We start from the raw sequence: 26,948 nt of genomic DNA, 5'->3' as shown, positions 1-26,948 counted from the left end.
GTCCTCTCTGTTTCCATTATTTATCTGTTCCAGTCTATCCTTCATACTACTGCCAACATTTTCCTAAGGAGCAGTCCAACCAGGTTATTCTCCTGTTCAAAATCTTCAGTGGCTCCCAATTGCCTCCTAGTTCCTTATTCTGGATCCAAGAGCCTTCCATAATCTGCTCCAATATACCTTTCCAGTATTATTTTATATTATCCCTTTTTATGTACTTCAGGTCCTAGCTATTTCCAGAAGTCAAAATCTCTGTGCTGAAACATACTCCCTGCTTACTTCTGCTTCTAATCACATTACTATCTGTAGTGCGATGTGTGGTGTTTTGGATCAATATGTTTAGAGTTGGAAAGAATCCTAAGGTTTAACCTCTAATTTTAAAGATGAGGAATCTGAGGTCTAGAGATGTTAAGTGACCCCAATAAATTTACTCATAGTAAGTAGAAAATGTGGGATTTGAACCCCTATCTTCTGACTTCAGAGTCAACATTCTTTCCATTAGTGAGGCTGATGGTACCTGGCAAAGCCCATCATTATGAGGGTCACTCAGCCCATTGGCACCCAGAGCATACTGGGCAGAATGATTCACAGTCACCTGCTTGGAGACAATTTCCATTCTTCACTAATTTGCCTAGATGGAATTGCTATTAAAATTCATGACTGGGGCAGCTAGGTGGCGCAGTGGATAGAGCACCGGCCCTGGAGTCAGGAGTACCTGAGTTCAAATCTGGCCTCAGACAGGTAACACTTACTAGCTGTGTGACCCTGGGCAAGTCACTTAACCCCAATTGCCTCACTAAAAAAAAAAAAAAAAATCATGACTACCAGCATCCAGGGATCTTTCCTAGAATCCCACGTGCCTCTTACCCTCTGAGATCTGGCATTGTCTAAAATGAGAATGGTTTGCCTATATCTATACACAGCTCACCCATCTTCCGCAGCTTTGGCTTACACATGGCAAGGGGCAAATGCCAAAGTATTGTGCGTAGCAGAAGGGATTTTAAATTGTTCTCTTTAATTAGGTAGTTAGCTCCCCAATGTATAAAAATAATGGAATACATTTGTTGTTTGTTCTTGTTTATCTTTCATTCTTGAAGAAGACCATGACATCGGGGTGATGTCATGAATTGCACTGATTTTGATTTAAGTGAGGGCAGGCTGTGCAAGGTCACCAACCTCACTCTCTCCTCCAGAGCCATCTGGGTCCAGTGTAAAGTATATATTAGGATGATTAGAGAAGGCCCTGGATGTTTAAGGCAATTGGGGTTAAGAGACTTGCCCACGGTCACACAGTTAGTAAATGACTGAGGTGAGATTTGAACTCAGGTCCTCCTGACTCCAAAGGCCAGTGCTCTATTCACTGAGCCACCTAGCCGCCCCCAGTGGAATACATTTACTCTAATGCCAAATGAACCCAGCATATGTAAACTTCTATATAGGTAGGTGGGGTATGAATTCTAATGTTGAGAAGAGTTATGCCATTCTCACAGCTTAGAATTATTTGCTTGATTAAAATATGAAAATAGCAAAAGAATTATTATCTCTTAAAAATAAAATGTATATAATGGCTAAGTTTTAGTAACTTTAGGTAGGAACTCAAACTAAACTGTTATCTCTGAACCAGAATGAACAATTCTAGGTTACAAAGGTAACTAGATTGTCAGAGGCAAATAGGTGGTGCAGTAGATAGAGAGCTGGGCTTAGAATCAGGAAGATCTGAGTTCAAATCCAGCCTTGGATACTTCTTAGCTTTGTGACCCTGGGCAAGTCAATTTATCACTGTTTGCCTCAATTTCCTCAACTGTAAAATGAGGATAATAACAGCACCTACTTCACAGGGTTGTTGTGACATGTAGTAGGTGCTATATAAATGTTTATTCCTTTACCTTACCTAGCCTAGGTTACTGAATGTGAAATTAAATTTAAATTTTTTTTCATCAGCTCTGTGAACCAAACTAGGTTGTATGAACATGCATGTGTGTTTATCTAGCTAATCAATTTAAACAAGACTGAACCAACATATTTTCTAAATGACTAAACCAGATGATACTGGAATGTCATAATAATCTGCTAGCCAAATCTGAAAGGAATCAGGGGGCGGGGTATGAGGGTTAAATGACTTGCCCAGTGTCACACAACTAGTAAGTGTTAGAATCAATATTTCATAACAAATCTTTATGCCTAAGAGACTCAGAAACCCCCAAATGAATGCTTTTCTTCCCTGTTTCCTTTGCTCTCCCTTCTCTAACTCAGTGTTCTTACCTTGAAACCTGTAGGGCACCAGTCCACAAACTGAATGGTCCTCTTGGTCTTGATAGCAGCAATAGCGACATTCACATCCTTGGGGACCACATCCCCTCGGTAGAGCATACAGCAGGCCATATACTTGCCATGCCTTGGGTCACACTTTACCATCTGGCTATTGGGCTCAAAGCAGGAGCTGGTGATCTCAGCTACTGAAAGCTGCTCATGGTAGGCTTTCTCAGAGGAAATGATAGGCGCATAGGTGACTAAGGGAAAGTGAATGCGAGGATAAGGCACCAGATTGGTCTGGAATTCAGTGAGGTCCACGTTGAGGGCACCATCAAAGCGGAGGGAGGCAGTGATGGAGGACACAATCTGGCTAATGAGGCGGTTGAGGTTGGTGTAAGTTGGACGCTCGATATCCAGGTTTCGACGGCAGATATCGTAGATGGCCTCATTGTCTACCATGAAGGCACAGTCTGAGTGTTCCAGGGTGGTGTGAGTGGTCAAGATCGAGTTGTAAGGCTCCACAACAGCGGTGGAGACCTGAGGGGGCTGGATAAATGGCAAACTCCAACTTGGACTTCTTGCCATAATCCAGGGAGAGGCGTTCCATCAGCAGAGAGGTGAAGCCAGAGCCAGTGCCCCCACCAAAACTGTGGAAGATGAGGAAGCCCTGAAGGCCTGAACAGGAGTCTGTCTAAGAGACAAAGAGAAATCAAAAGGAACCATAAAGAGGAAGGAGTTTGGGAGAGGAGACTGGGATAGACAGAACAAAGGCAAGTCAGACTGTGTGCCACTTCAACTATTCCATACATGCAAAAAAAAAAAAAAATCATGAACAGCAAAAACATCATGCTAAGTCTTAGAGAAGAAAAAACATCATTATCCCTATGGGTATATGTGCTGCCTGATTTGTCTTGATGGTGGGCAGTTTCCTCCCAGATCTTTTCTTTGGGTTTTTGTGACACTACTGTCTCCTGCTTCTCCATTTTTTATTTGTTTGTATTCTGTTTCACTGGTGTGTTTTCTTTTAAAATTACAAACATTTACAGATTACTCTCACTTCATGAAAGGTCTTTAGTAATGATGAAAAAACTATTAAGTAAAACTAATAATACAATTACTCCATCTGAAAGAGTATGCAACATTCCATATCTATAGCACACACTGCCCCCGCTCCATATCTCTATTTTTTAAAATTGGCAGACATCTATTTTCTCTCCCTCATACCTCCCACCCCATTGGGGGGAGAAAAGCAAAGCAAAGCAAATTTCTTGTGACAAATAGGCATAGTAAAGCAAAAAAGAAAAAATCACCAATGGCTGTATACAAAAATATATGTCTCGTTCTACCTCCTAAATTCATTACCTCTGTGTGATCGATAGTATGTTTCATTGTTTTCTATAATAATGAGTTGTCTTTGTATTATTGATCATAGTTCTTATACCTTTCAAAGTTCTTTGATTTTACATTGTTGTTGCTATTGTATAAATTGATCTCCCATTTCTACTTATTTCATTCTTTATCATTTTTTTTAAATCCTCAAAATCGTTCATTTTTGTTGGATGTTAGAGGGGGATGTGGGAAAACTGGGATGCTAATCTACTGTTGGTGGAGTTATGAACTGATCCAACCATTCTGGAGAGCAATTTGGATCTATGTCCAAAGGGCTATCAAACTGTTCATACCCTTTGAACCAGCAATACCACTGCTGGATTTATATCCCAAAGACATCCCCCCAAAAGAGAAAAAGACTTATTTGTACAAAAATATTTATAGCAACTCTTTTTGTGATGGCTAAGAATTGCAAATCAAAGGAATACCCATCAATTAGGGAATGGCTAAACAAACTGTGATATATGATTGTGATGGAATATTATTGTGCTATAAGAAATGACAAGCAGGATGACTTCAGAAAGGCCTGGAAAGACTTGTATGAATTGATACATAGCGAAGTGAGCAGAACCAGGAGAATATTGTAATAGCAATATTGTGTGATGATCAACTGTGAATGACCTGGCTCTTCTCAGTAATTCAATTATTTAATACAATTCCAAAGGAGTCATGATGAAAAATGCTATCCACCTCCAGAGAAAAACTGATGGAATCTGAATGCAGATTGAAGCATACAATTTTCACTTTATTTTTGTGTTTTGTTTTTTTGGGGGGGGTGTCTGGTTTTCTTCCCAACCATGACTAAATATGGAAATATGTTTTGCCAGTTTGCACATGTATAACCTACATCAAAATGCTTACCATGGGACGGGGGGAGTGGGGGAGGGAAGGAGAGAATTTGGAACTTAATTTTTTTAAAATGAGTGTTAAAAATTGCTTTTACATACAACCTGGAAAAATAATATAAAAAAAGACAAGGACCCTATTTATTGGAGCTGTGACACAAGGTCCAACAGGAGAGGGGGTGGTGGGAGGGAGAGAGGGGTGGGGGAGAGAAGGCCAGGAAGGAGTCTAAAAGAATGAAGGAGTTGTACTAGCTGGCCCCTGAGCACTGGACATTCTTCTATAATCGATTGGAACACATGTTCCAACTTTAGATCTACAATCCTATAATCTCTAAGATCGCTTCTAGTTTTAAAATCTATGATCCCTTTAAGATCCCCATGTCCTTCTCTATGACTAGGTTTCCATTGCCAGCCACTAGACTCTCTGATACTGCCTGCAGTCAGAGACCCCTGAGATATATTTGGGGTTTTTTAAAAAATAATAAACAGTTATTATTTATAGTTTTAAGTTTCCAAATTTTATCCCTCCTTCCCTCCCTTCCCATACTCCCCCCCCCCCCAGACAGTAAGCAATCAGATATAGGTTATACATGTATAATTAACCTGACATACATTTGTGAATAGATACATTCAATATAGACTTGTATATATTGTGAGGAGATTTATTCAACCTGGAAGCTAGGTGGTACAGTGGATAGAAGACCAGATCTGGAGTCAGGAAAACTCATCTTTAATGAGTTCAAATCTAGCCCCCAGACATTTTACTAGCTGTGTGACCTTGGGAAAGTCACTTAACCTCTATGTGCAACTGACTACAGGTGTTTAAGTAGTCACTATTCTAGTAACTTCCTGAGATGTGTAACACAATGGGCATTCTTCCATAATGTCTTGGAACACATGGTTGTGCTCCTAACTTAGAGCTGAATACTTTCAGTTCCCAGGTGGGAGCTTCTTTTTGTCTGAGAACAGGCACATGGTATTTTAGATCTGGGGGGGGACCACAGACACCATCCAATCTTTCTATTTCATTTTCTAAATAAGGAAACTGTAACGATTGGAATGACGCCACCTGCTGGAGACTTAACTGTAGAAGAGTTCTGCCCATGAAGCGAAGGTCTTTGAGGGCAAGACCAGGAGTCAGGAAGTGATGCGGGCTAGTGGGAGGAGGAAGGAAGAGACTGGCGCTCGCTCTCGGGCTTTTTCCTCTGGACTCTGGTGGAGAGGGAGCTAGAAATGTGCTCTCCCTTTAATAGATAGAAATCTAGGCCTTTCTCTCTCTCTTTATCAAATTCTTATTCTCCTTAATAAATGCTTAAAAGTCTAACTCTTGCTAAAGCTTATAATTTATTGGCGACCACTCATTAGATATTTTAGACAGTTTAGCTAGAATTTTAGCCCTTAACAAAACTGACTCCCAGAGAGGTCATGTGACTTGCTTAGCTAGGTAATGCAGAGCTGGGACTAGAACCTCTGACCATGGTAATGACTATACTATAAATTAGAACTTCCCTTCTTCACAAAACAATGGAGTTACACAACAACCAGTTAATTAGAAAGATTTCTAAGGCTCAGAGCTGCTTGACATACTAGTGATTCTTTGCGAATGAACTCTAGCCAAATTTGGAGATGTCTGCAGCTGCAGAAACCATGGGACCAAGGGCAACCTTGAGCAGAAGCTGCAGACTCAAGACCTTGACTAAATATCCTGTTGCCTGGCTTATTGTGTCTACCGATGTTTTCTCCCCTGTTCACCACTTGAAAACCTCTAGAAACTTTAATCTCACCTTTTCTCCACTCCCCTTTAAGCAGCTGGGAACTCTCTCCCTCTCTGCTTCCTTGTAGGATCTTCTCTTCCCCACAAGCCTTTTTTTTCTCAGACAATAAATGCTTTAAATTGATATATCAAACTCTGTTTCATTTGAAGTCCCTTTATGGGCCTGGGGGGAAGGGAGGGAGTCTCTCATTAACATTATGATGGGACTGTGCTGGTCTAGGACTCTTTCTAAAAATTTACTTAGTATCAGACACTTCATATTCATTACTCCAATATAAATGTATGTGTTTAAGTTATTGCTAGTGAGCAAAGACTTTAGCTTCCTTTTCATCTGAACTAACTATATGCTGAGTTCAGACCTTCTCATGATCCCTGTCTTACCCCTAGGGACAGTTCCTCTTGGTATCATGTCACCAAAATTTAAAACCATAGCCTCAGGGGAAGGACCAATGGTAATGCTTGGACCAAGTGGTGCACATCTGACCCATGATCTATGCACTCCTATGGTAATGTGCTACCTAGAAAAATGAGCCTTAAGATCAGGGTAAGGAGGATGAGGTCTGAACTCAGTGTGTATCTGTTATTGGTCTTCCTTCTCAACTTGAACATCATGGCCATAATGGCCCCTTCCCCAGACAATCCTGGGGAAGAATTCAAGCAGAAGAAAAGGCTAAAGTCCGTACATTTAAGTTGGAGTCAAGAATACACAAGGTCTGGTAGTAGATAAATCCTAGAGTCCTGGACCAGCACAGTCTTGTCATGAGACCTGAATTTTAATGCCAACTTTTCCATTACCTGTTTCACCTTGACCAAGGAACTCAATCTCTCTGGAACTCAGTTTCTATATCAACAAAATGAAGAGGTTGAAGTAGATGATCGCTCCAAGAAGGGCCAGTGGTAATGCTCATCTTGGGGCCCACATTCTATGCAAGCCTCTGGACATCATCATTCCTCAGAAGTCTCATCCTTCAAAGCCACATCCAGGGGCTTGACATGATGGACGTTAACCTTGCCAGTGCAAAGAGAAAAGAGTCCCCCCTCATCGTCTCCCATCCCTTAACCTTCCTACATACTTACCAGCTTCCTGATTCGGTCCAACACCAGGTCAATGCTCTCCTTGCCAATGGTATAGTGGCCACGGGCATAGTTGTTGGCAGCATCTTCCTTCCCAGTTATCAGCTGCTCTGGATGGAAGAGCTGTCGATAGGTACCAGCTCGAACCTCATCTGCACAGAGAAGCTCATGAGTATCTTCTCCATGCCACCCTCAACCAAAGTCAGAACCAACACTGCCCCTGCCCTGACAGCTGGAATCAGTGTAAGAAAAGGATCAATGTCAAAGGCAATATGAGCCAGTCATAACCATAGTCCATAGTAAATTCAGGCCCTCGCCCTCCCTCTTCTGTGTTCCCTTTCTACTGTGTCCTCTGGAATTCAATTTTTTAAAGGATAGCACTCCCTCACTCCCTCGTCCATTCCTTTGATCTTTCGGTACTCACTGAAAGCTAGCTTTCTATGAAAGACACCAACATCTTTTCTTACCCTTCCTTCTTAAGAAAGCTGCTTCTTCTCTCATACTCCTTTACATATATAGTCAGTCAGTCAATAAATATTTATTAAGCACCTACTGTGTGCTATGTGCTGTGCTAAGTGCTGGGGAAACAAAGAAAGGCAAAGGATAGTCCCTGCCTTCAAGGAGCCAATGAGGGAGGCAACATGCAAACAATTAAGAACACACTATATAATAAGATAAATTAGGGAATGGCTGAACAAATTATGGTATATGATCATGATGGAATATTACTATGACTATTATAAAAACCCAAATTAACTACAAAGGACATATGAAGGAAGATGCCATCTGTATCTAGAAAAAGAACTGATAAATAGAAGTATGTATAGAATACACACACACACACACACACATATTTATGTCTAATGGTAGCCATCTCTACGGCCAGGGAAGGGGAAGGAAAGAAAAAAAAGAAATTTACATGATAACTTCGTTATATATTTAAAAGGAATAGCAAGATATACATAATAGATTTGCAGTTTCATGTTCAATCATATTTTAAATTTTAATTATATTATGAAAATGCTTGTTTTAATTCCATAAATTTAAAATAAAATAAAATTTAAAAGATAAATAGGAAATAATCAATAGAGGGAAGGCACTGTACCTAGAGACTGAGAAAGGCTTCCTAGAGAAGGTGAGATTTTTAACTGGGACTTAAAGGAAACTAAAGAAGCATGTGGAGACAAGGAGAGAGAGCATTCCAGGCATGGCCAGTTAAAAAAGCACTGAGAAGAGGGATGGAGCATCTTGTTGGAGGGGCAACAAGGAGGCCAGTGTCAGTGCACTGAAAAGTATTGAGGGGTTGGGGTTAAGGAGTAAGAAGACTAGAATGGCAGATGTGGCACTAAGTTGTGAAGAGCTTTGAATACCCAACAGAGGATTTTTGTTTTTAATCCCAGAGGTGATAGCAAGATGCTAAAATTTATTGGGGGGGTGGGCATAGGGAGGTGACATGGTTTTCCCTGCACTTTAGAAAATTCACTGGTGTCTGAATGGAGGCTGGATTGGAGTAAGGAGAGACTTCTGGCAGGCAGACCAAGCAGCAAGCTATTGCAATGGTCCAAGCATGAGGAGATAAGGGCCTGTACCAGGGTGAAGACAGTATCAGAGAAGAGTATAGGAGAGTATTAGAGATGCTGTAAAAGTGAAATTGACAGGCACTGGGGAGTGGGGAGTAGACAGATAGTAAGTTGTCAAGGGTGACACCTATGTTGCAAGCCTAGGGAACTGGGAGGCTGGTGTTAGGAGGGAGAAGGATTTAGGGGAAAACTTGATGAGATCTGTTTTGAACATATAGAGTTGTCATGTAGACATCCACAGGCCATCCAGTTCAAGATGTCAAATAGGCAGTTGAAGATGCAAGACTGGAGATAGGCAAAGAGGTTAGGACTGGATAAGTAGATTAAAAAATCATCAGCATATGCTCTTTATGTGGTGGCAAGGAATTGGAAGTTGAGGGGATGCCCATCAATTGGGGAATGGCTGGACAAGTTGTGGTATATGAATACAATGGAATACTATTGTGCTGTAAGAAACAATGAGCAGGAGGAGTTCAGAGAAACCTGGAGGGTCTTGCATGGGCTGATGATGATGAGATGAGCAGAACCAGAAGAACATTGTACACAGTATCATCAACATTGAGTGTTGATCTACTGTGATGGACTATATTCTTCTCACCAATGCAATGGTACAGAAGAGTTCCAGGGAACTCATGATAGAAGAGGATCTCCAAATCCAGGGGGGAAAAAAAAAGAACTGTGGAGTATAGATACTGAATGAACCATACTATTTCTTTTGTTTTTGGTTCTGATGTTTTTCTATTTTGAGGTTTTTCGTCATTGCTCTGATTTTTCTCTTATAGCATGACTAATGCAGAAATATGTTTAATGTTATTATGTGTATATATAACCTATATCAGATTACCTGCTGTCTAGGGGAGGGGGGAGGGAGGGAGAAAAATCTGAAATTGGAAAGCTTGTATAAACAAAAGTTGAGAACTATCTTTACATGTAACGGGAAAAAAATACTTTATTAATTTTTTAAAAAATCATCAGCATAGAGATGATAATTGAATCCATGGGAGCTGAAAAGATCATTATGCTGTATAGAGGAAGAAAAAAAGAGGGGCTAGTATAGAGCTCTATGGGATTACCAGTTAGCAGAAAGGACCTGAATGAAGTTCTAGAAAAGAACACAGAGGAGTCAGATAAGTAGGAGAACCAGGAGAAAGTGGTGTGCCGAAAACCTAGAGAGAAGACAATATCAAGAAGAGGAGATAGACTGTTTCAAGGGCTGCAGAGAGGTAAAGAAGGATGAAGAGTGAGAAAAGGCCATAGGATTTGACAACTAATAGATGATTGGTAAGATACAGGGTGAGGAAGACTAGACATTTTCCTTGATTCTCCCTGCCATTTTTATACCCTCCCTCTGTCACCATCTTTCAATGATCGTTTCTCCTTTGAAGTTCACTTCATCCTGTCCATATCCTCATTGGACACATAGGTCACTTTTCCCTCTCCCTAATAAGTTCAATATCCAGTTCACAGTCTTCTCCCCCTCATTCCTTGTTCTCTTGAATACCCTGGTCTCCAAGTTTCTCTACCTCTTCACTTCCCATAACCTCCCTTATTAATCTACTTCAGACATGCACAAGAATTATCTTAGACCTCATCTCTCATTTACACCCAACTCAACTGAATTTGTCCCAGGAGCCAGAATTCTTTGTTATGGTTCTATGCAAAATAGCTTGGCTGTCTTTGAAGGGAAGAAGTCTCCTTCTCTGTTCCAAACTCAAGAATTATGAACAGCAGTCTCTAAAGAAGCAGGCATCAGTGATACAAGGATGTAGCTCATAAAGGGGAAAGATTTATGATCCCGCTAGATATGGAAGTAACCATATAGCTTAACAAAAGATTTCTCAAAGAATTTTAAAATATTAGCACTAAAAGTTTCCTTAAATATCTAAACCCCTCATTTTAAATGATGAGGACACTTGGACACAGCCAGGAGAAGACCAGGGTTCCACAAGTAGTGAGAGGCAGCACCTGGACTTGAACCCAGCTCTCCTGAGTCCCCTGCTTTTTTCTACCACACCACACTTCCTCCTGTGTACCAGCAAATATGCATGAAGCTAAATTTTAGAGGGGCCATTCTTGTCCATAGTCCAATAACCTTTTCATCAGTCACACTACTTCCCAAAAGATTATCAAGCATTTGTCCACTTGCCTCTGAGGGTAACCTTCACGTTTTATTTTTGTTTGTTTGCTTTTAACCACCTTCACAAGGAATTTCTATTGAATTGCAGAATAGGATGCCAAGTTTTCCTGGAATTCTTCTGACCCCTGCTTCAAATGCTGGCAGGGGTGAAAGGCAGATTGATATAGTAGTAAGAGCAAGTGCAACAACCAATTGTGACTTTTGGGGATGGACAAGCATGTATCTCAACAAAAGGGTAGAAAACAAGGTATATATGTTCAAATGTGGCCAATGTATTAACTTGTTTTGCTGAACTGTGTGCTTATTTGTTACAAAAGAGGTTTCTATTGGAGGAGGGAGAGTCATTCAGAAGTGATAATGATGTTATCTCAAAAAACATTTTTTTTAAAGCAAAGAACAAAGGAATTGGAGGAAATTCTTATTCAAGGATGTGTTGGACCAAATGGCCTTTGAGAACCATTTGACCTCTGATCTTGGGTTAATCTTGTGTCAGAAGTCTAGGATTTCAATCCTAACTTTCCTACTAGCAAGTTTTGTAACTGAACAAGTCCTTTTCCTTCTTTCATCTTCATTTTCCTCCTCTGTGAAGTAAGGAGATTGGACAAGCAGGGTGATTTTTGAGGTCCCTTTCAAATCTAAAGTCTATGATTCTCTTACTAAGAAGTCCCTGAATGTGTCTGTTGCAGACTGTCCCCAGGAGTCAGATCCAAGAAGGGGAGTGCAAAGTAAGAACACTCAAACCACCTCATGCAAAATCAGTATTTTTCCAGCATTTGTTAATGTCCAATTGGAGGCAGGTCCTCCTGGTGAGTAGGTACTTACCTACCACAGAGGGTTCCAGGTCAACCATTATGGCCCGGGGCACATGCTTCCCAGTGCCAGTCTCACTGAAAAAGGTGGTGAAGGAATCATCATTGTTGATCTTGCTGGTCTGGGTGCCAAAAGTACCATCAGGTTGGATGCCATGCTCTAAGCAGAAAAGTTCCCAACAAGCATTGCCAATCTGGACTCCTGCTTGACCCACATGGACTGATATACACTCACGCTGTGAGAGGGAGGGAAGAAGAGAAAGAAAACAGAATGCCAGTCATTCCTTTGCCTTATAGTCTCCCCCATTTCTGGGAGTTTGTTCATTCCTGGAACATCCCTAACTTAGGAAGTCAATTTATGCCTGTCACTATTCACCTAGTACCATCCCACTGAGAACATCTAGACCTTGCTTCTTGGGTCCAGGGCAACGATTCCCTGGAATATGGTCTGAGATTATACACCCCACCCCCCTGCCACAATACTGTTTTAGGGATAGAAGCAGGAGTTTAAAGGTCTAGTTATTTGTCATGGATTTTTACTGGAAAGAGCAAGTTCCACTTTTCCCTTCTCTGCTCCTTTTTCTACTCCTACCAAAGCTACAACAGCCTTCAGGACAGAGCTGACTACATTCCAGCCAGCCCAGGACCACAAGGCTTGCGACATATTCCCATGGGAAAAGCATGTGACTCATCTGTTTATTTCTATTCTTATCCATGGTTTGACGCAGACTGGGGGTGGCATTTCAAAACTTGGAGTTACCCAAAATGGGGGTGGAGCTGCCTAACTACTTCACTTGGTCCTGAAGCAAGGACCATGTTGGACAATAGGCTTCCATTGGACTCTGTGAGTTTTCTAATTCTCCAGGGGCAGAACTAGGACATGGAAAACAAGTCAACCTTCCTATTTCTTATCCCCAAGAGGGTGCCAGGACCAAGTGCTTCCTAATTTAATAAATTCCACAAGTATTTAAGGAAAAACTACTATAAGCTTATACCTGTCCTAGATTCTGAGTGATACAGAATAAGTATAAGATGTGGTCCATATGACCTAGGATTATATCAGTTAGGAAAACAAGACAGCAAACAATTATGAAACCATTAGGGATCAATACCAGACAGGATATAATAAGGTGGTACATTCATAGACTTACAGAATTAAGAACTAGAAAAGCACTCTGCTGTTGTTGTTCAGTCACCTCTTACCAAGGGCTTTTCTTGGCAAAGATACTGAAATGGTTTGCCATTAAGTTATTTGTCTAGGGTAACACAGCAAGCAAGTGCCTGAAGCTAGATTTGAAGTCAGGTCTTCCTGACTCCAGGCCCAGTGTTCTATCCATGGAGCCATTTAACTGCCCCTAGAAAGGCACTTAGAAATCATCTAATCCACCTTCATTTTGCATATATGGAAACTGAGGCCCAGAGAAGTGAATAGACTTGTTCAAGGGCATTCAGCTAGTCATTGGCAAAATCAGGGCTAGAATCTAGGTTCAGTGTCCTTTCTCCTATATCACAATTTAGAATAATTAAATAACAAAATAAACATAAATTCTCTGGACCATTAGAAAGTTTACCAACCTATATTTCCCTGACCCAGAGTCAGTTAACTAGTATTTATTAAGTGGATACTAACAGAAGAACAGGTACGACATAGGTCAGTGGCCCTGACTCTCTTCTTGGAGACCCCCTGATGGTATCTTCTGGGACTTCTCTTAAAGACCCTCCCCCATCCCACAGTCCCTCAACTCCACCTCTATTTTAGAACCTCCCTTGGGCATAAGAGTAGGCAGTTATACTTCAGAGGTGTTTTTATAGTCTGGCCCTTGATGACATCATGATTCTCTATTTCAAAATACCTAATTTCACTACCTTACTAGTTTACACCCACAGATCTGGCAGTTAGCTGTGGCTTTCTGATTTCATAAAGAGGGCATCATCACTATGAAATATTAGGACATCTTGAGGAGTGATCTCCACACATTCCTTTTGCTCTTTAATACTGTAAGAGCAGGGGTTATGTCTTATGGGCATATAAAAATGACTGAACAACAATTATGTCTTATCTAATTTTGCATCTCCTCCAACACCTAGGACAATACTCTTGCATGTGCAAATGTTTACTGAATTGGGGGAGGGAGTATTGAATTTAAGATGCTCTTCTGTGGTTCTGACTTACTCTCTCCCAAGTAAAACATTCTACTTCTCATCTGTGCCTCTGGTCTTATCCAAGGAATATCCCTGCCTCTAGCCTATTTCTCTCCTTCCTTTCCTCCCAGAACAATGGCCAGGATGACTGCCCTGTGTCTTAGGGGAAGTAGGGAGAAAGAAGGTAGAGCAAAAATTCATTAACCTATGCATACTGTTTGACCAAGTGACACTACTACTAGGCCCCAAAGACAAAAACATTTATAGTAGCTCTTTTTGTTATAGCAAAGACCTGGAAATGAAAGGGGTGTCCATTCTTTGGAGAATGGCTGGACAAATTATGGCATATAAATATGATGGAATAATATTGGACCATAAGAAATTATGAAAGGGATTGTTTCAGAGAAGCTAGAAAGAATTTACAAACTGATATAAACCGAAGTTAGCAAAACCAAGAAAACAACTCATAGAATACCATTTATGTAAGTACCACAATTTTATATAATAACAAAAGAAAAAGAACTCTGATCATTGCAATGACCAACAATGATTCCAGAAGTATGCTCCCTATCTCCTGACTCAAGACATGCACACATATTCAGACATAGCCAATGTGAAAATTTGTTTAGCTTGACCATGCATATTTGTCAGAATGTTTTGTTTTTCACCTTTTTTTTAAAGGGGGGAGAGAAAGAGGGATGAAGACTAAGGTAACCAAAAAATTTGAAAATATTGAAATAAAAAAAGAAGAAATAAAAGAGGGATAGTAAAGCATCTTTAAATACATAGATGAGAATAGAGGGCCAGAAAGAACCACAGACAAGAAGGAAAGCTTTGAAAGAAAGCTATATGTTGAATTTATTATATATTTTAAAAGAAAAGTTGTACTTATGTGTAATAAATACTTATGAATAATAAAGAATTCACAATTTCATGTACAATCCTCTTTCTGTACTACTATGGATACGGAAATATTCATTTAATTTGATGTTTGTTCAATTCAGAATTAAAAAGAACAATTTTTTTATAAGACAGAAAAAGGAGTGAGGAAAATTAAAGTGGGTAACATTTTATCTTCTTGAAAGAGCATGAATTTGAAGCCAGAAGACCCAGGTCAACTTGTGTCACTAGGTAAATCACTTTACCTCTTGAACTTGTTTCCTAATTTATAAAATGAAGGGGTCATATAAATAATGTCTAAGATTTTCTCTGGTTCTAAATCCAATGACCCACGATTCCCTGCTGAGAGGAGTGAAGGAGTTACAACAGCTGCAAGGAATGACCAACTTGTGACCCACTAGCATAGTGACCTCTCCATGGTCAATTGCCTCTTAAGGACTTTATGACCTCATACTATTGATCAAACAACAACATCCCCATCTTCGTTCACAGTCCCCACCTGTAGGATTCGATGTGGAGTGTTTTCTCTACCAACCTGATCCACAGAGGCTATGGGTTACAGCGGACCAGGAATGTCTAGGTGGCCCCTAATGGCCAAAAAGCCAGAAGAGATCAAGGGCAATGGAAAAAAAAGGGGGCATAGGCTTAGGAGGTTGTAATGGGCAGAGAAGGGAGCAGAAAATCCCTACATGATTGTATTCTTTTTTGGATTTTTTTGCAGGGCAATGAGGGTTAAGTGACTTGCCCAGGGTCACACAGCTAGTAAGTGTCAAGTGTCTGAGTTCAGACTTGAACTCAGAACCTTCTGAATCCAGGGCCGGTGCTCTATCCACTGCACCACCTAGCTGCCCCTTACACAATTGTATTCTTATCATCTGGGCCAGGGTTCTTCTGATCTGAGACTATAAAACTCCCTCACCTGATTGCAGTATAAGGGACTCAGAGAAGAGAAGGGTTCTTTTTCCCTTAAAAGGATGTCTGGTGGGGGCGGCTAGGTGGCATAGTGGATAAAGCACCAGCCCTGGATTCAGGAGTACCTGAGTTCAAATCCAGCCTCAGACACTTGACACTTACTAGCTGTGTGACCCTGGGCAAGTCACTTAACCCCCATTGTCCCGCTAAAAAAAAAAAAAAAAAAGGATGTCTGGTATCTAAGGAGGGAAAAAGGCTGGCAGGCTCTCCTGCCCAAATCCTCTGGTTTATTGAACTGAAAAAGCCTTCTCTACCATCATCCTAATAAACCTCTCCATGGCCAAGAAATCTCAGAATGAAATTGTTCCAAATAAAAAAAATACAACAAAATACAACAGAAACAGAGCCTGGGGAGTCCCGTCCTACTGCTCATCAACAAGGGAGAAGGTAGCAAGAGGATGCATTGTCTAACCTCTGCATAGAAGTCTGCAAGGTCAGTGATATACAGTGGTAACATAAGGCACTAGTCAAACTTGGCAGAACAGCAGCACCTTCTTGCCACTAACTAGATTCCAAAACTTCAGATAGGAAGCACAGAAAAGTAAAAAATGACCCGTAGAGACATCTTTGAAAATGGGTCATCCCTCCTTAACAGAGCCAGGGCTGATATGCCTCAGCCCTAAGAGGGGTAAACTGATCTTACAGAGGAAATTTAAGTCCCAAGCCTACTGCAAACTCATATTTCAAATGCCCTTTCTGGCCATCCAAGCCTCACACTTATTCATTCTAAATATATCTGTGTGGCTCTATTTTAAACCTGAGCTTGTCACCCCAGGGCCCTCTGGTTTAAGGGGTTGGGTTTTGTCTAATCTCTGTATGAATTTTAAAAGCCAGTCTCTGTGTCTGAGTTAATGTAGCCAGCTGAGACAAGTTATTATTAAGGGAGTCCATTTCCCCCAGAAGTGTGTGTTTGTATGTGTGTATACACACACGTCGACATACAGTGTTAGATTCCTTTGCAGAAGTCACATAGTCCATTCCCAGATTTCAGGTCACCTAAGCTATCCTTAATAGATAGGGGGAATCCATCTTAATTGGAAATACCAACAGAGAAGAACATACTATACCTTCAAAAGGTCCTATTCTAACTTCTCTATCAAGAAATCTTTTCAAATGTTTTAACCTAGATCATTCAGGCTGCCATTGTAATGCATTTCTCCCTTTATATAAAATAACTAGTCACATCATCTTTTCTAAAAGAATTCTTTGTAGACTTGAAAAGTATTGGGTCACTTTGAGAACTACTATTGGATTTTCCTTTAAAGAAACCAAACTGCCCTGTGGTATATTCTATGTTAAATCCTTGAGACTATTTCAAAATCATATTTGCAACTCTGACTCGCTAATCATGGAATATTGTGTTTCATATTTATCTGCATTTGTGCCTTCTTGTCCTGTTGTTCCATGAAGGCAGGGGTTATGTCTTATCTAGAAAGCAGTGAGTATATGCTTGTTAGATGAATGATTGTTTTGTTTTGGTTTTGGTTTGGTTTTCTTACATGAATGTTTGTTGAATGAATCATGCTACCTCACATGGCATAAGCTTTTGCTGAATTAGAAAAACAATAATGTTTCCAGTGGCCAGGCTAAAACTATTAGGGATATATACTTTTAGTCAGCATAGCTAGTGGAAATGAGATATTTATTTATATTACAGAGGAAGAATTAAAAGCTAATGAACTTCAAAAGAGGTTGTTTGGATTCCTGCCATATTTAATTCTAATTAGGACATATTTTAATTGAAGGCTTACGCAAATCAAAAGGATAAATGTGAAGAAATAGGCCTGGATTCATGTCAATGAGTAAATGTGGCACAGAAAAAGATTCAGATACTAAATTAGGGGCTATAATAAAACCTAAAATATTCACTATGATGAAAAATAGGAATACTGGGTGCTTCTTATTAAGTGGTATTGCAGCATTGGCAATGGGTTATAAGAAGATATGTGAAATAAAAGGTTCTTTAGTATTGCAGAGTTACAGGAGATGACAGGATCATAAATTTGGACCTGAAAGAGATACTAGAAGATATCTAATCCAGTTCCTACATTTTAAAAATAAGGAATCTGAGGCCCACAGAAGTTATGTGATTTGATAAAAGGTCACATAGATAGTGACAGATCATTGGAGATTTTCAGTCTCAGATAAAATGCTATCTGTTCTCTCCTATTCAAGCCAATTCAATTCAACAAATATTGATTAAGAACCAACTATGGGTCAGGCCATTTGCTTTTCCATAATTCACCTCCATTCCCAACCTTTCCTTCCTTTCTGGTAAGAAAGATGGGATCAAATTTACATCAAGGAGGAAAAAGGCAAAGGGTCTGCTCCTTTCAAATTTTGACAATTTTGATGTTTGAAATTGACAAAAACAAAAACTTATATGTGAAAAATGCTAAGAAAGTAAGGTCAATTCATCTGCCTAGAGCAAAGCTTACTACATTATTCTGTGTTACTTGTATATGACCAAGTGGAGAATTTTGGAGTTAAAAAATTCATGATTCCAGAATTGTTTTGTATCATGGAACAAATATGCATTGTCTTGTTATGGCTTAGCTAGCAGAGATGAGCATTCAGTTACTCATTGACAAAGTAAAATTTAGACTCCCTGTTTCCACAGCTAAGGCCCAGCAAGCAAGCTGCTCTCTGAGCTTGGCAGGACAACAATCCTTTTCGATCGTCCTCTGGATGATCTCACCCTCTGGGGTAGTCACACAACCAGGTGTTCTCTGGTAAAAGACAAATACTGGACAAAGTCAAAACATCCTACAGTGAATCAAACTTTTCACATGCTTGCTGCTCTTTCATTGTTAGGGCTACAATTTACTGAGTAGTCATTAGTATAAGTATTGAGATCTCCCCACACTACCTCAGGTCTCCCCCATTAGGGGTGGGGCCCCAGCACATGTGTCTATAGCTCCACCTTGCTTGCAAGTCTTTTTCCTCACTTAGAAAATACACTTTCTCTCTAATTCCTGACACCTGTCTCTGGCCTATTCTGTGCAGCTCTAGCCATACATAAGGTTAGAGACCGGTTCTGGAAAAAGTTTGGTTGACATCATCATGAATGATGAGCCATTTCTGAATCAGGAAGAAAGTCAAAGAAAAGACCTCAGAGCAGTATGAGAGTCTCTCTCTCTCTCTCTCTCTGCACTGCCACCTCAGAAGTTGAGAAGAACCTCAAAGCCTAGCTGATGATTCTACTTATCCTAGGATAGGGGTCTCTAGCTTTCTACAAGAATATAACTCTCAGTTTGAAGAAGCTATAGATGTCATCAAGCAGCAAGTCCAGCTGAGCAGAAGACCTAGCAGCAGAGTAGCTATTAGAGCAGTCCAGTGGCTTGACTTTCCAGATAAAATGCCATGCTCCATTAGGAATTATTCTAGCATTACAGTGGAGTAGCCCAGCTTATCAACAGAATCACTCCTCAATACAAATCCATTGATGAGACCTTTGGAAAGGCAGATTCTAAGAAAGTGAAAGGACATTGGGGCCAAAGTTCCATTGTCATGTTACCCTGGTCACATGTGTCTCACTACCATGGTACTTCATTTATGCCCACTTTCTCCTGTGGACATTATGTGCATTTGTGGGAGAATGCACCTTGTGTTTATGGGTGGAATGTTATATAATTATCATTTTTGTTTTGCCCCTTTGATAAGAATTCATTGAGCGTTGGCTGATTTGTTGATGGGAAATACACCAATAGAGGTTCAGAAAATACAATATAGCATGAATAGCCATCCACAAGCATTAGTCCTAACATCCTGAAAGTAGTGGTTGTAGCAGCCACTGTCACTTAAGAAACTCTAATCTGCTGACCTGGGTACAAGTTGAGGGGAAATGAACTAGAGAGAGAGAAAGGTGGTCCATACCTGTGATATACCAGCAATTCATGTTATTGTTTTTCAGTTCTTTTTCAGTCATGTCCCTCTGTTTGTGACCCCATTTGGGGTTTTCTTGCCAGAGATACTAGAGTAGTTTGCCATTTCCTTTGCCAGCTCATTTTACAGATGAAGAAACTGAGGCAAACAGGATTAAGTGATTTTCCCAGAGTCACACAGCTAGTAAGTTTCTGAAGCTGGCTTTGAACTCAGGGTTTGACTGACTCCAGGTCTGGTGCTTGATCTACCGTGCCACCTAGCTGCCCCAATAATTCATGTACTTGAGCCAACAGTAATAGATCTTCAGACCTGTTTTATAGATAAGCTAGAATTTTAGTCACTTCCCTTGAAGTAATTCTTTTTGTCATTCATTATATTAATGGCATGCAGGCTTTCATCTTGCATTTATCTAACTTGCACTTTTGTTGTTGGAATTATTTTGATTATATAGAGGAACAGAACATTTTCCCATCCTCCATCTTTAGGGGTTCTCTTTCTCTTCTAATTCCTCACTTCTCAAACTTTTGTAGTATAATTTTCAAATAATTTTAATTATTTACATGGTTCTTTCCAATGTTTTGACTCCTATCACTTTAATCTTTTTGCTTTTCACCTTCAATTGTTGATTAAGGGTATTCAGAATTTTTTATATATTTTTTGTTTTCCAGATTCCATTCCATTTTTGAGAGCCTTTAATTAGGTGATATGGAGCTCAAGTTTTCTACTGCATTCATCTGATTAGATTTTTTTTTTTTTGGTGAGGCAATTGGAGTTAAGTGACTTGCCCAGGGTCATACAGCTAGTAAGTGTCAAGTGTCTGAGACTGGATTTGAAGTTGGGTCCTCCTGAATCCAGGGCCAGTGCTCTATCCACTGCACCACTTAGCTGCTCCCATCTGATTAGATATTAATGAAATCTCCCAATGTCTTTCAAGAGGTCCTCAATAGTTTTTTCAGTGTTTCTGTCATGATGACATTTGATGCCTATCCTTAGAAGTTTTCCTAAGATAACTACTTTTCTTCCTATGGTGCTTATAATAATAGCCATAGTATATCCTGTATGTGTAGATCTTGATTTTTTTTTTTACTCATTGTCAAATATTGTGGGACATGATGGTTTAGCAGATAACAGCTTTTTTGGAATTGCTCTATATTGATATAATTAAGTCTATTTCATGGATTCACATCCAAAAAAACTTTTTGAAACTCCATCTTCATCTTTTCAGAATCATTCAAACTACTTTCATTTTTTGTCACCTATTTCATTATTTGATAGTACTTCTGGTGCTTGTGTTAAATGCAAGTTTTTCAATGCTTTCCATCTTCAGATCTTCCTTCTTTAAATTTAAGGAACTTATCTATTTCCACTCTTATTTACCCTAATCTAGGTTTAGCAATAAAGTTTTTTCACTTACAATTGCCCTACATTGATATACAATATATTGTTGTGTAATTTGGAGCTGAGGATATCTTTGAGAAAAGGTAGTATGAAGTCCTTGCCTTAAGTCTGTTAAAAATGTAGTAGTGACATATAATTAATGCCTCCTAACTTCAGTCCATTTCATATGTTCTCATGGTTTGCCTGCTCTAATGGGCAGCACAAAATGCACTTTTACTAGCTGGAGGATTTTTATTTCTAAGTTGCTTGGCTATAGCTTGTCTTCTTATAGCACCACAACACAACACCCATTGATCTACTATCTTCCATGTCAAGCTAATCATCATAATGGTCCCACGTGGGGTCAGTCTGTAGCCCTATGCCCACAGTAGGGTGGGAGCAACATTATTTTTAGCCAATTTTTATTGATATTTTTTCCTTGTTACATAACCAAAAATGTCTCTTGTATCCCTTTTAAAAGAATTTTTCATAAAAGAAAAAAGGAGAGGAAAAAATCAGCAAAACTACATCAATACATCAGGGAAAAAAACTGACATTGTATACAATGTTCACACCAATAGGACCCTGTCTCACCCTTACCCCCTCACATACACATTCACTGTGGCAAAGGAGACAGGTGAGGTGTCTTCTCATACCTCTTGTTTGGCAACAAAATTTGTTCTTTATCATTTTGCAACATTTTTTGGCTTTTTTTTGGGGGGGGGTCTGTTGCTCTTTTCATTTACATTGTTGCATTCATTGTATTATTTTCCTGGCTCTGCTTACTTCTTTCACCAGTTCAGTAATATTGTAATCTCCTCTACCTTCATGCAAGTTGCCTAGGTTTTTCCTTAAAAGACATTGAAACCATCCTCGACACAATTGTCTCAAGGAACTAAAATCTTACTTAGGCTGTTGACATCACTCTTGGTCACCTGAATACAAATAGCCATGAGGAACTTCAGCCTCTCTCTGAAGCTTGACTGGAGGACCACAATGAGCAGCAGAGCTTTGCTTGAGTGAGTCAATTTTGGATGTCCTCACTGCACATCCTTGTTGAATATCCTTCCCCTGTTATGACTACATTTATCTTCTTTTGTTAACCATTGAATAACCTACATATGTCTCATTTCATTCCAATATCACTACCAGGAGACTAGCCCGAGTAGGGTTCAACATAGAACAGCCATCTGTTTCTTAGGTTTATAGGCAGAGTTTCATCACACTGGCTGTGGTACTAACACCAAGCCCAATTCTCTGGCATTATAGGATTCCTTCAGAGTTACCACATCAGGTACAGTACCCTGGGTAGCATTCCTTTATTTTCTCATAGCCTCCTCCTCACAGCATTAATGATAGGTTGTGATTTCTGATAGTTATTATTAAGGAACAAGACAGTTTAATAAGGATACTAAGCATCCCATAGCCACAGCTCTCCAACCTAAATAGATTGTCCCTGAGGTCATTGAGGGGTTCCTCCCCAAACATGTCTGATACATTAAATGGCAACCCCATCACTATAAGAAGAATGGTAAACAGGCCTGAAGCAGGATACATTAGGGTTTGTTGAAGCCTGTTTAAGTCTATATGTAGAGGGGCACCATCAGGAATTCTAGAACCTTTGACCCTCAATGTCAATCAACTCTCAGGAAGGTTGAATGTAGTCTGCCTGGAGAGTAGCAGAAGGGATTGCCTGTTTATGGATAAATTTCTAACCTAGAATCAGGTAAATCTAATAACCACAACTCCCAACTAAAGTGAAATATTTTTAAAAACTATAAATCTTGGTGGAATTTATCTTCAATAAGGGATACATCTCACACAGTATCATCAACATTGAGTGTTGACCTACTGTGATGGACTATATTCTTCTCACCAATGCAATGGTACAGAAGAGTTCCAGGGAACTCATGATAGAAGAGGATCTCCAAATCCAAGAAAAAAAAAGAAAGAAAGAACTGTGGAGTATAGATGCTGATTGAACCATATTATTTCTTTTGTTTTGGGTGCTGTTGTTTTTTTTTTCTATTTTGAGGTTTTGCATCACTGCTCTGATTTTTTCTCTTGTAACAGGATTAATGCAAAAATAGGATTAATGTTATTATGTGTATATATATGTGTGTGTATATATCTATATCTATATGTATATATAGAGAGATATATAGACATAACCTATATCAGATTACCTGCTGTCTAGGGGAGGGGGGAGGGAGGGGAGGGAGGGAGAAAAATATGAAATTGTAAAGCTTGTATAAACAAAAGTTGAGAACTATCTTTACATGTAATGGAAAAAATAAAATACCTTATACATTAAAAAAAAAATAAGGGATACATCTCCAAGTTTTAGATCTTTCATCTGCAACTATCAGTATAAGTCAAGAGAAAGGATTAAGAGTGGAAAATACTTGGGCAAGTCACTTAACCCTCATTGCCTTGAAAACATTTTTTTAAAAAGAGTGGAAAATGGGGCAGCTAGGTGGCACAGTGGATAAAGCACCGGTCCTGGATTCAGGAGTACCTGAGTTCAAATCTGGCCTCAGACACTTGACACTTACTAGCTGTGTGACCCTGGGCAAGTCACTTAACCACCATTGCCCCGCAAAACCAAAAAAAAACCAAAACAAAACAAAACAAAAAGAGTGGAAAATAATAACATGACTACTACTACTAATAACTGCATATCAGTACACTCAGTAGGTACCCAAGACAGAGATGCCTCACTTTAAGAAAATTCATTATAAAAAAAAAATTTGAAACCACATACATTAGGGACTAATTGATTATTCACTTGACAAAAGGTTCCTTCATTTACCCCACTCCTCTATTTAAAAAAAAAAAACACCACAGGTTTCTATTAAGTATCCAGCTCTCTTGGTGAATTTTAAATATGCTGCTTAGAAAACCTGATTTGCATAGAACTTGTCAGGAGCACATCCAGGACTGTGCTGGATTAACAGGATTGTTAACCAGTTTGGAGAGCCAATTGTTAAATTTTCAGTATGAGCATTTACACCTCAGAAATGATAAACTGCTTAAAATCAGGACTTGATTTATTGTTTTAATTTAAGCAAGTGTTAACAATGCAGATTAAATTTAAAACTGTTTGCTTACTCCCCTGCCCCACCCGAGCCTAATTGTAAAACATTTACCAGAACACCCTTGTATTGCTCCATAAAGTTTGAGCTCAGGAAGAATGGAATAAAAGGCAGAAGGAATGAAATTATCATCAGACTGGAGGCCTGGTAACTGGAGACTACTACTACTACTAATAATAATAATACCACTAGTACTAATAATAACTGACATTTATATACTGCTTTAAGATTTCCATCCACTACCTCATTGGAGCCTCACAATACCCCTGAACATATTTGTTGTATAAAGAGAAATGTAGCTGTAAAATTTGTATGAATAACAGTAGGTTTAATATTATGTAGTGCTTTGCCCAGTGAGAGAGTCAGAACTCTCTCCTCCTTTCTGGGTAAGTTTGGAATAACTGCTACATGGAAACCATACTGTATATAATTCTGAAGCAAATGAGGAAGTACACAATAAAGCACTTTGAAATTTTTATAAAGTGCTCTCTCAGTGTGAGATTATCAGCACCAAGGCTTAAAGAGGAAACACAGACCAATTAAGTAGCTTGCCTAAACTTACACAGGTAAATTAGTGGCCAAGTCACTTTTCCCTGAGTCAGAGTCCTGTCTCACTTCATTAGTGCATCCTCAGGACTCCAGGAGTGGAGCACAACTCACCATCATTAGGATAAGACCCCTTTTCCCCTCAGAGATTTATAATTTTGCTCACAGCTCTTTTTCAGACAGTGCCCACCCGACCAGAATACCAAAGAGAATAGATGAGGGAGTGGGGAAGGTTTAAGGAAAGGACTACATGGGGAAGAGAGAGGGGAAGGTCATAAACAAGTAGAAGGGAAAGCAGGAGCTGAGAATTAGTACAGCTCTAAGCAGGGCATGTGTTCTTCTACCTTCCATTCCCAACCCCCATCATCTCTCTCTGCCCCTCCCCTATAAGCAGTGGGGCCAGAAGTACTATAATTACCATCTCGTACAGGGACTGAAATTTGAGGAGTCTTTATGGGTTTACTTTGCTACCTATTTCAGGGATCTGGGATAGGGAAAAGTGTTCTAACTGAAGGTGTAAGGATTCTGGAATGTGACCCAGGAGGAGATCTCTGAGGGATCCCCAGAAAATTGAACATCTAATGGAAGATTGTAGTATTCCCTGAATGTGTAGCTTGGGGAAAGAAGCAAGGGAATGAGTTGTTGCTTTACTCTTCTGGGTGGGAGAGAGGTGGAGAATAAGGGTAGGGAGTGGAGAAAGATATTGGGATAGACAAGAGGATACTCAGCCTCCCCAAACCACTGCGATCTTAACCCAGCCTCTCAGGTATGTGCAGATTTGCACTTCACCAGATGACCTGAGACTAAAAGTTGGAAGCCTACATCCTAGCCTTTTGCTCACCCCAGCCCTATCCCCAAGGGGCAGGACCAAGCCAAAGAACTGAAGGAACTCCCCACTTCCAAATCCAGAGGCCATCAAGATAGCCAAAGTTGCCTGCCGAGTCCACGTTTTCCTTCTACCACCTGTGTTGGTGTAATGTTAAAGGAGCCATGACTTTGGAGTTAGAATAACTGGGTTTGAGTCCCAGGTCTGCTACTTAACTAGTGTGATCTCAGGAAGCTATTTAACCCCTCTCGATCTAGCCTAAATAAGCTCTAAGGTCCCTTCCAGCTCTAAATCCTGTGAACTCATATAGACGAAAGCCATTCTCCTATCCAGCAGCCCCCACCTTGTTTCCCCAGAATTACTCCCATCACCACCACCCCGGCCGAATCTTCCCACAAGAGTTAAATGAAAATTTCCCTGATTCTCCAGACAATTCCCCTGGATCCTCTATCACTAATCGCACTCGCCATCTCTGGTCTCCCTAGTTCCCCAGCTCCAGGACGATCCTTTCCCGTTTTCTGCACTTTCCCTTCAGGTAAGGTGTCGGTGGGTCCTCTGCGGTGTGCTCTAATGTTGCTGCTCGTGTCTGGTCCCGTGGGGTCCTGGATATGTCACTCTCACCTTCCCTCTGCCCTCAGCCCCCTGAGGAAGCCAGTTTTCCTTTCTATTCCTGGCACTGCCAGTTCTCGCTCCCTTGACCTCTTCCCAGCCTCCCACTTCCCAGGGACCCCCGGGTCTAGGATCTCTCACCATCCTGGCGACAGCAGCTGTAGCTCTTTTCTCCTGCGAGCTTCTCTACCCCTCAGCTTGCAATTCCACCAGTGCCTTTTCCGCTGTTGTGACACACTGAGGCTAGAGGGAGACAAGGGCAGAGACAGACTCGCAGACTGTGGCTGCCCTCCAGCTTCATAGTCCCCTGGGGATAAGGGAGGGGGAGGAGTAAGTGGAATTGACTTCTACCCCCATCCTCTTCTCCTGCTCTAGCCTTCCTAGCTAAGGAAGGCAAAAAAGACACTTGTGTCATTTTCATGAATCATTGTTGTTCCAAAGTTATATTTACTAGACATTTTTTTGCTTGCAAAGCTATTTGTATGGAATCTCATTTGATCTTCACAAAAACCTTGTTGAGCAATTTGTACCTGTATTACTATACACAATTTGCAGAAGAAGAATAAGAATGGGAAAGTTAATGACTTGCTTACAAGTCATATAGCTGAGGGAGTAACAGACTCTGCTTTTGCATTCTTTACAATCCTGGTGCCCAAAGTTGTAGTCTTATTACCAATATAATAGACCCACCAATCTATGCTGCTGGAGCACTCTCCAATTAAAGGTTCCCAGCTTTCC

The 26,948-nt window shown here is 40.2% G+C and overlaps 1 protein-coding gene across 1 annotated transcript in view; it reads right to left on the bottom strand.

The window, feature by feature from the left end:
• The window catches only part of TUBA8 (tubulin alpha 8), a 28,561-nt gene extending 2,082 nt beyond the window's left edge, over positions 1-26,479 (bottom strand). Inside the window, 5 exon segments of the mRNA XM_043966796.1 lie at positions 2,260-2,793; positions 2,795-2,941; positions 7,336-7,484; positions 11,872-12,094; positions 26,352-26,479. Coding sequence (XP_043822731.1) covers positions 2,260-2,793; positions 2,795-2,941; positions 7,336-7,484; positions 11,872-12,094; positions 26,352-26,354 — 1,056 coding nt within the window. The 5' untranslated portion in view covers positions 26,355-26,479.
• Between the last annotated feature and the right edge of the window lie 469 nt (positions 26,480-26,948).

Source organism: Dromiciops gliroides, chromosome 5 (genome assembly GCF_019393635.1).
Source record: "Dromiciops gliroides isolate mDroGli1 chromosome 5, mDroGli1.pri, whole genome shotgun sequence".
In the NCBI taxonomy this organism is placed as follows: domain Eukaryota; kingdom Metazoa; phylum Chordata; class Mammalia; order Microbiotheria; family Microbiotheriidae; genus Dromiciops; species Dromiciops gliroides.
Note: the sequence above shows the minus strand (reverse complement) of the source record. Positions and strands in the feature narration are given on the sequence as shown.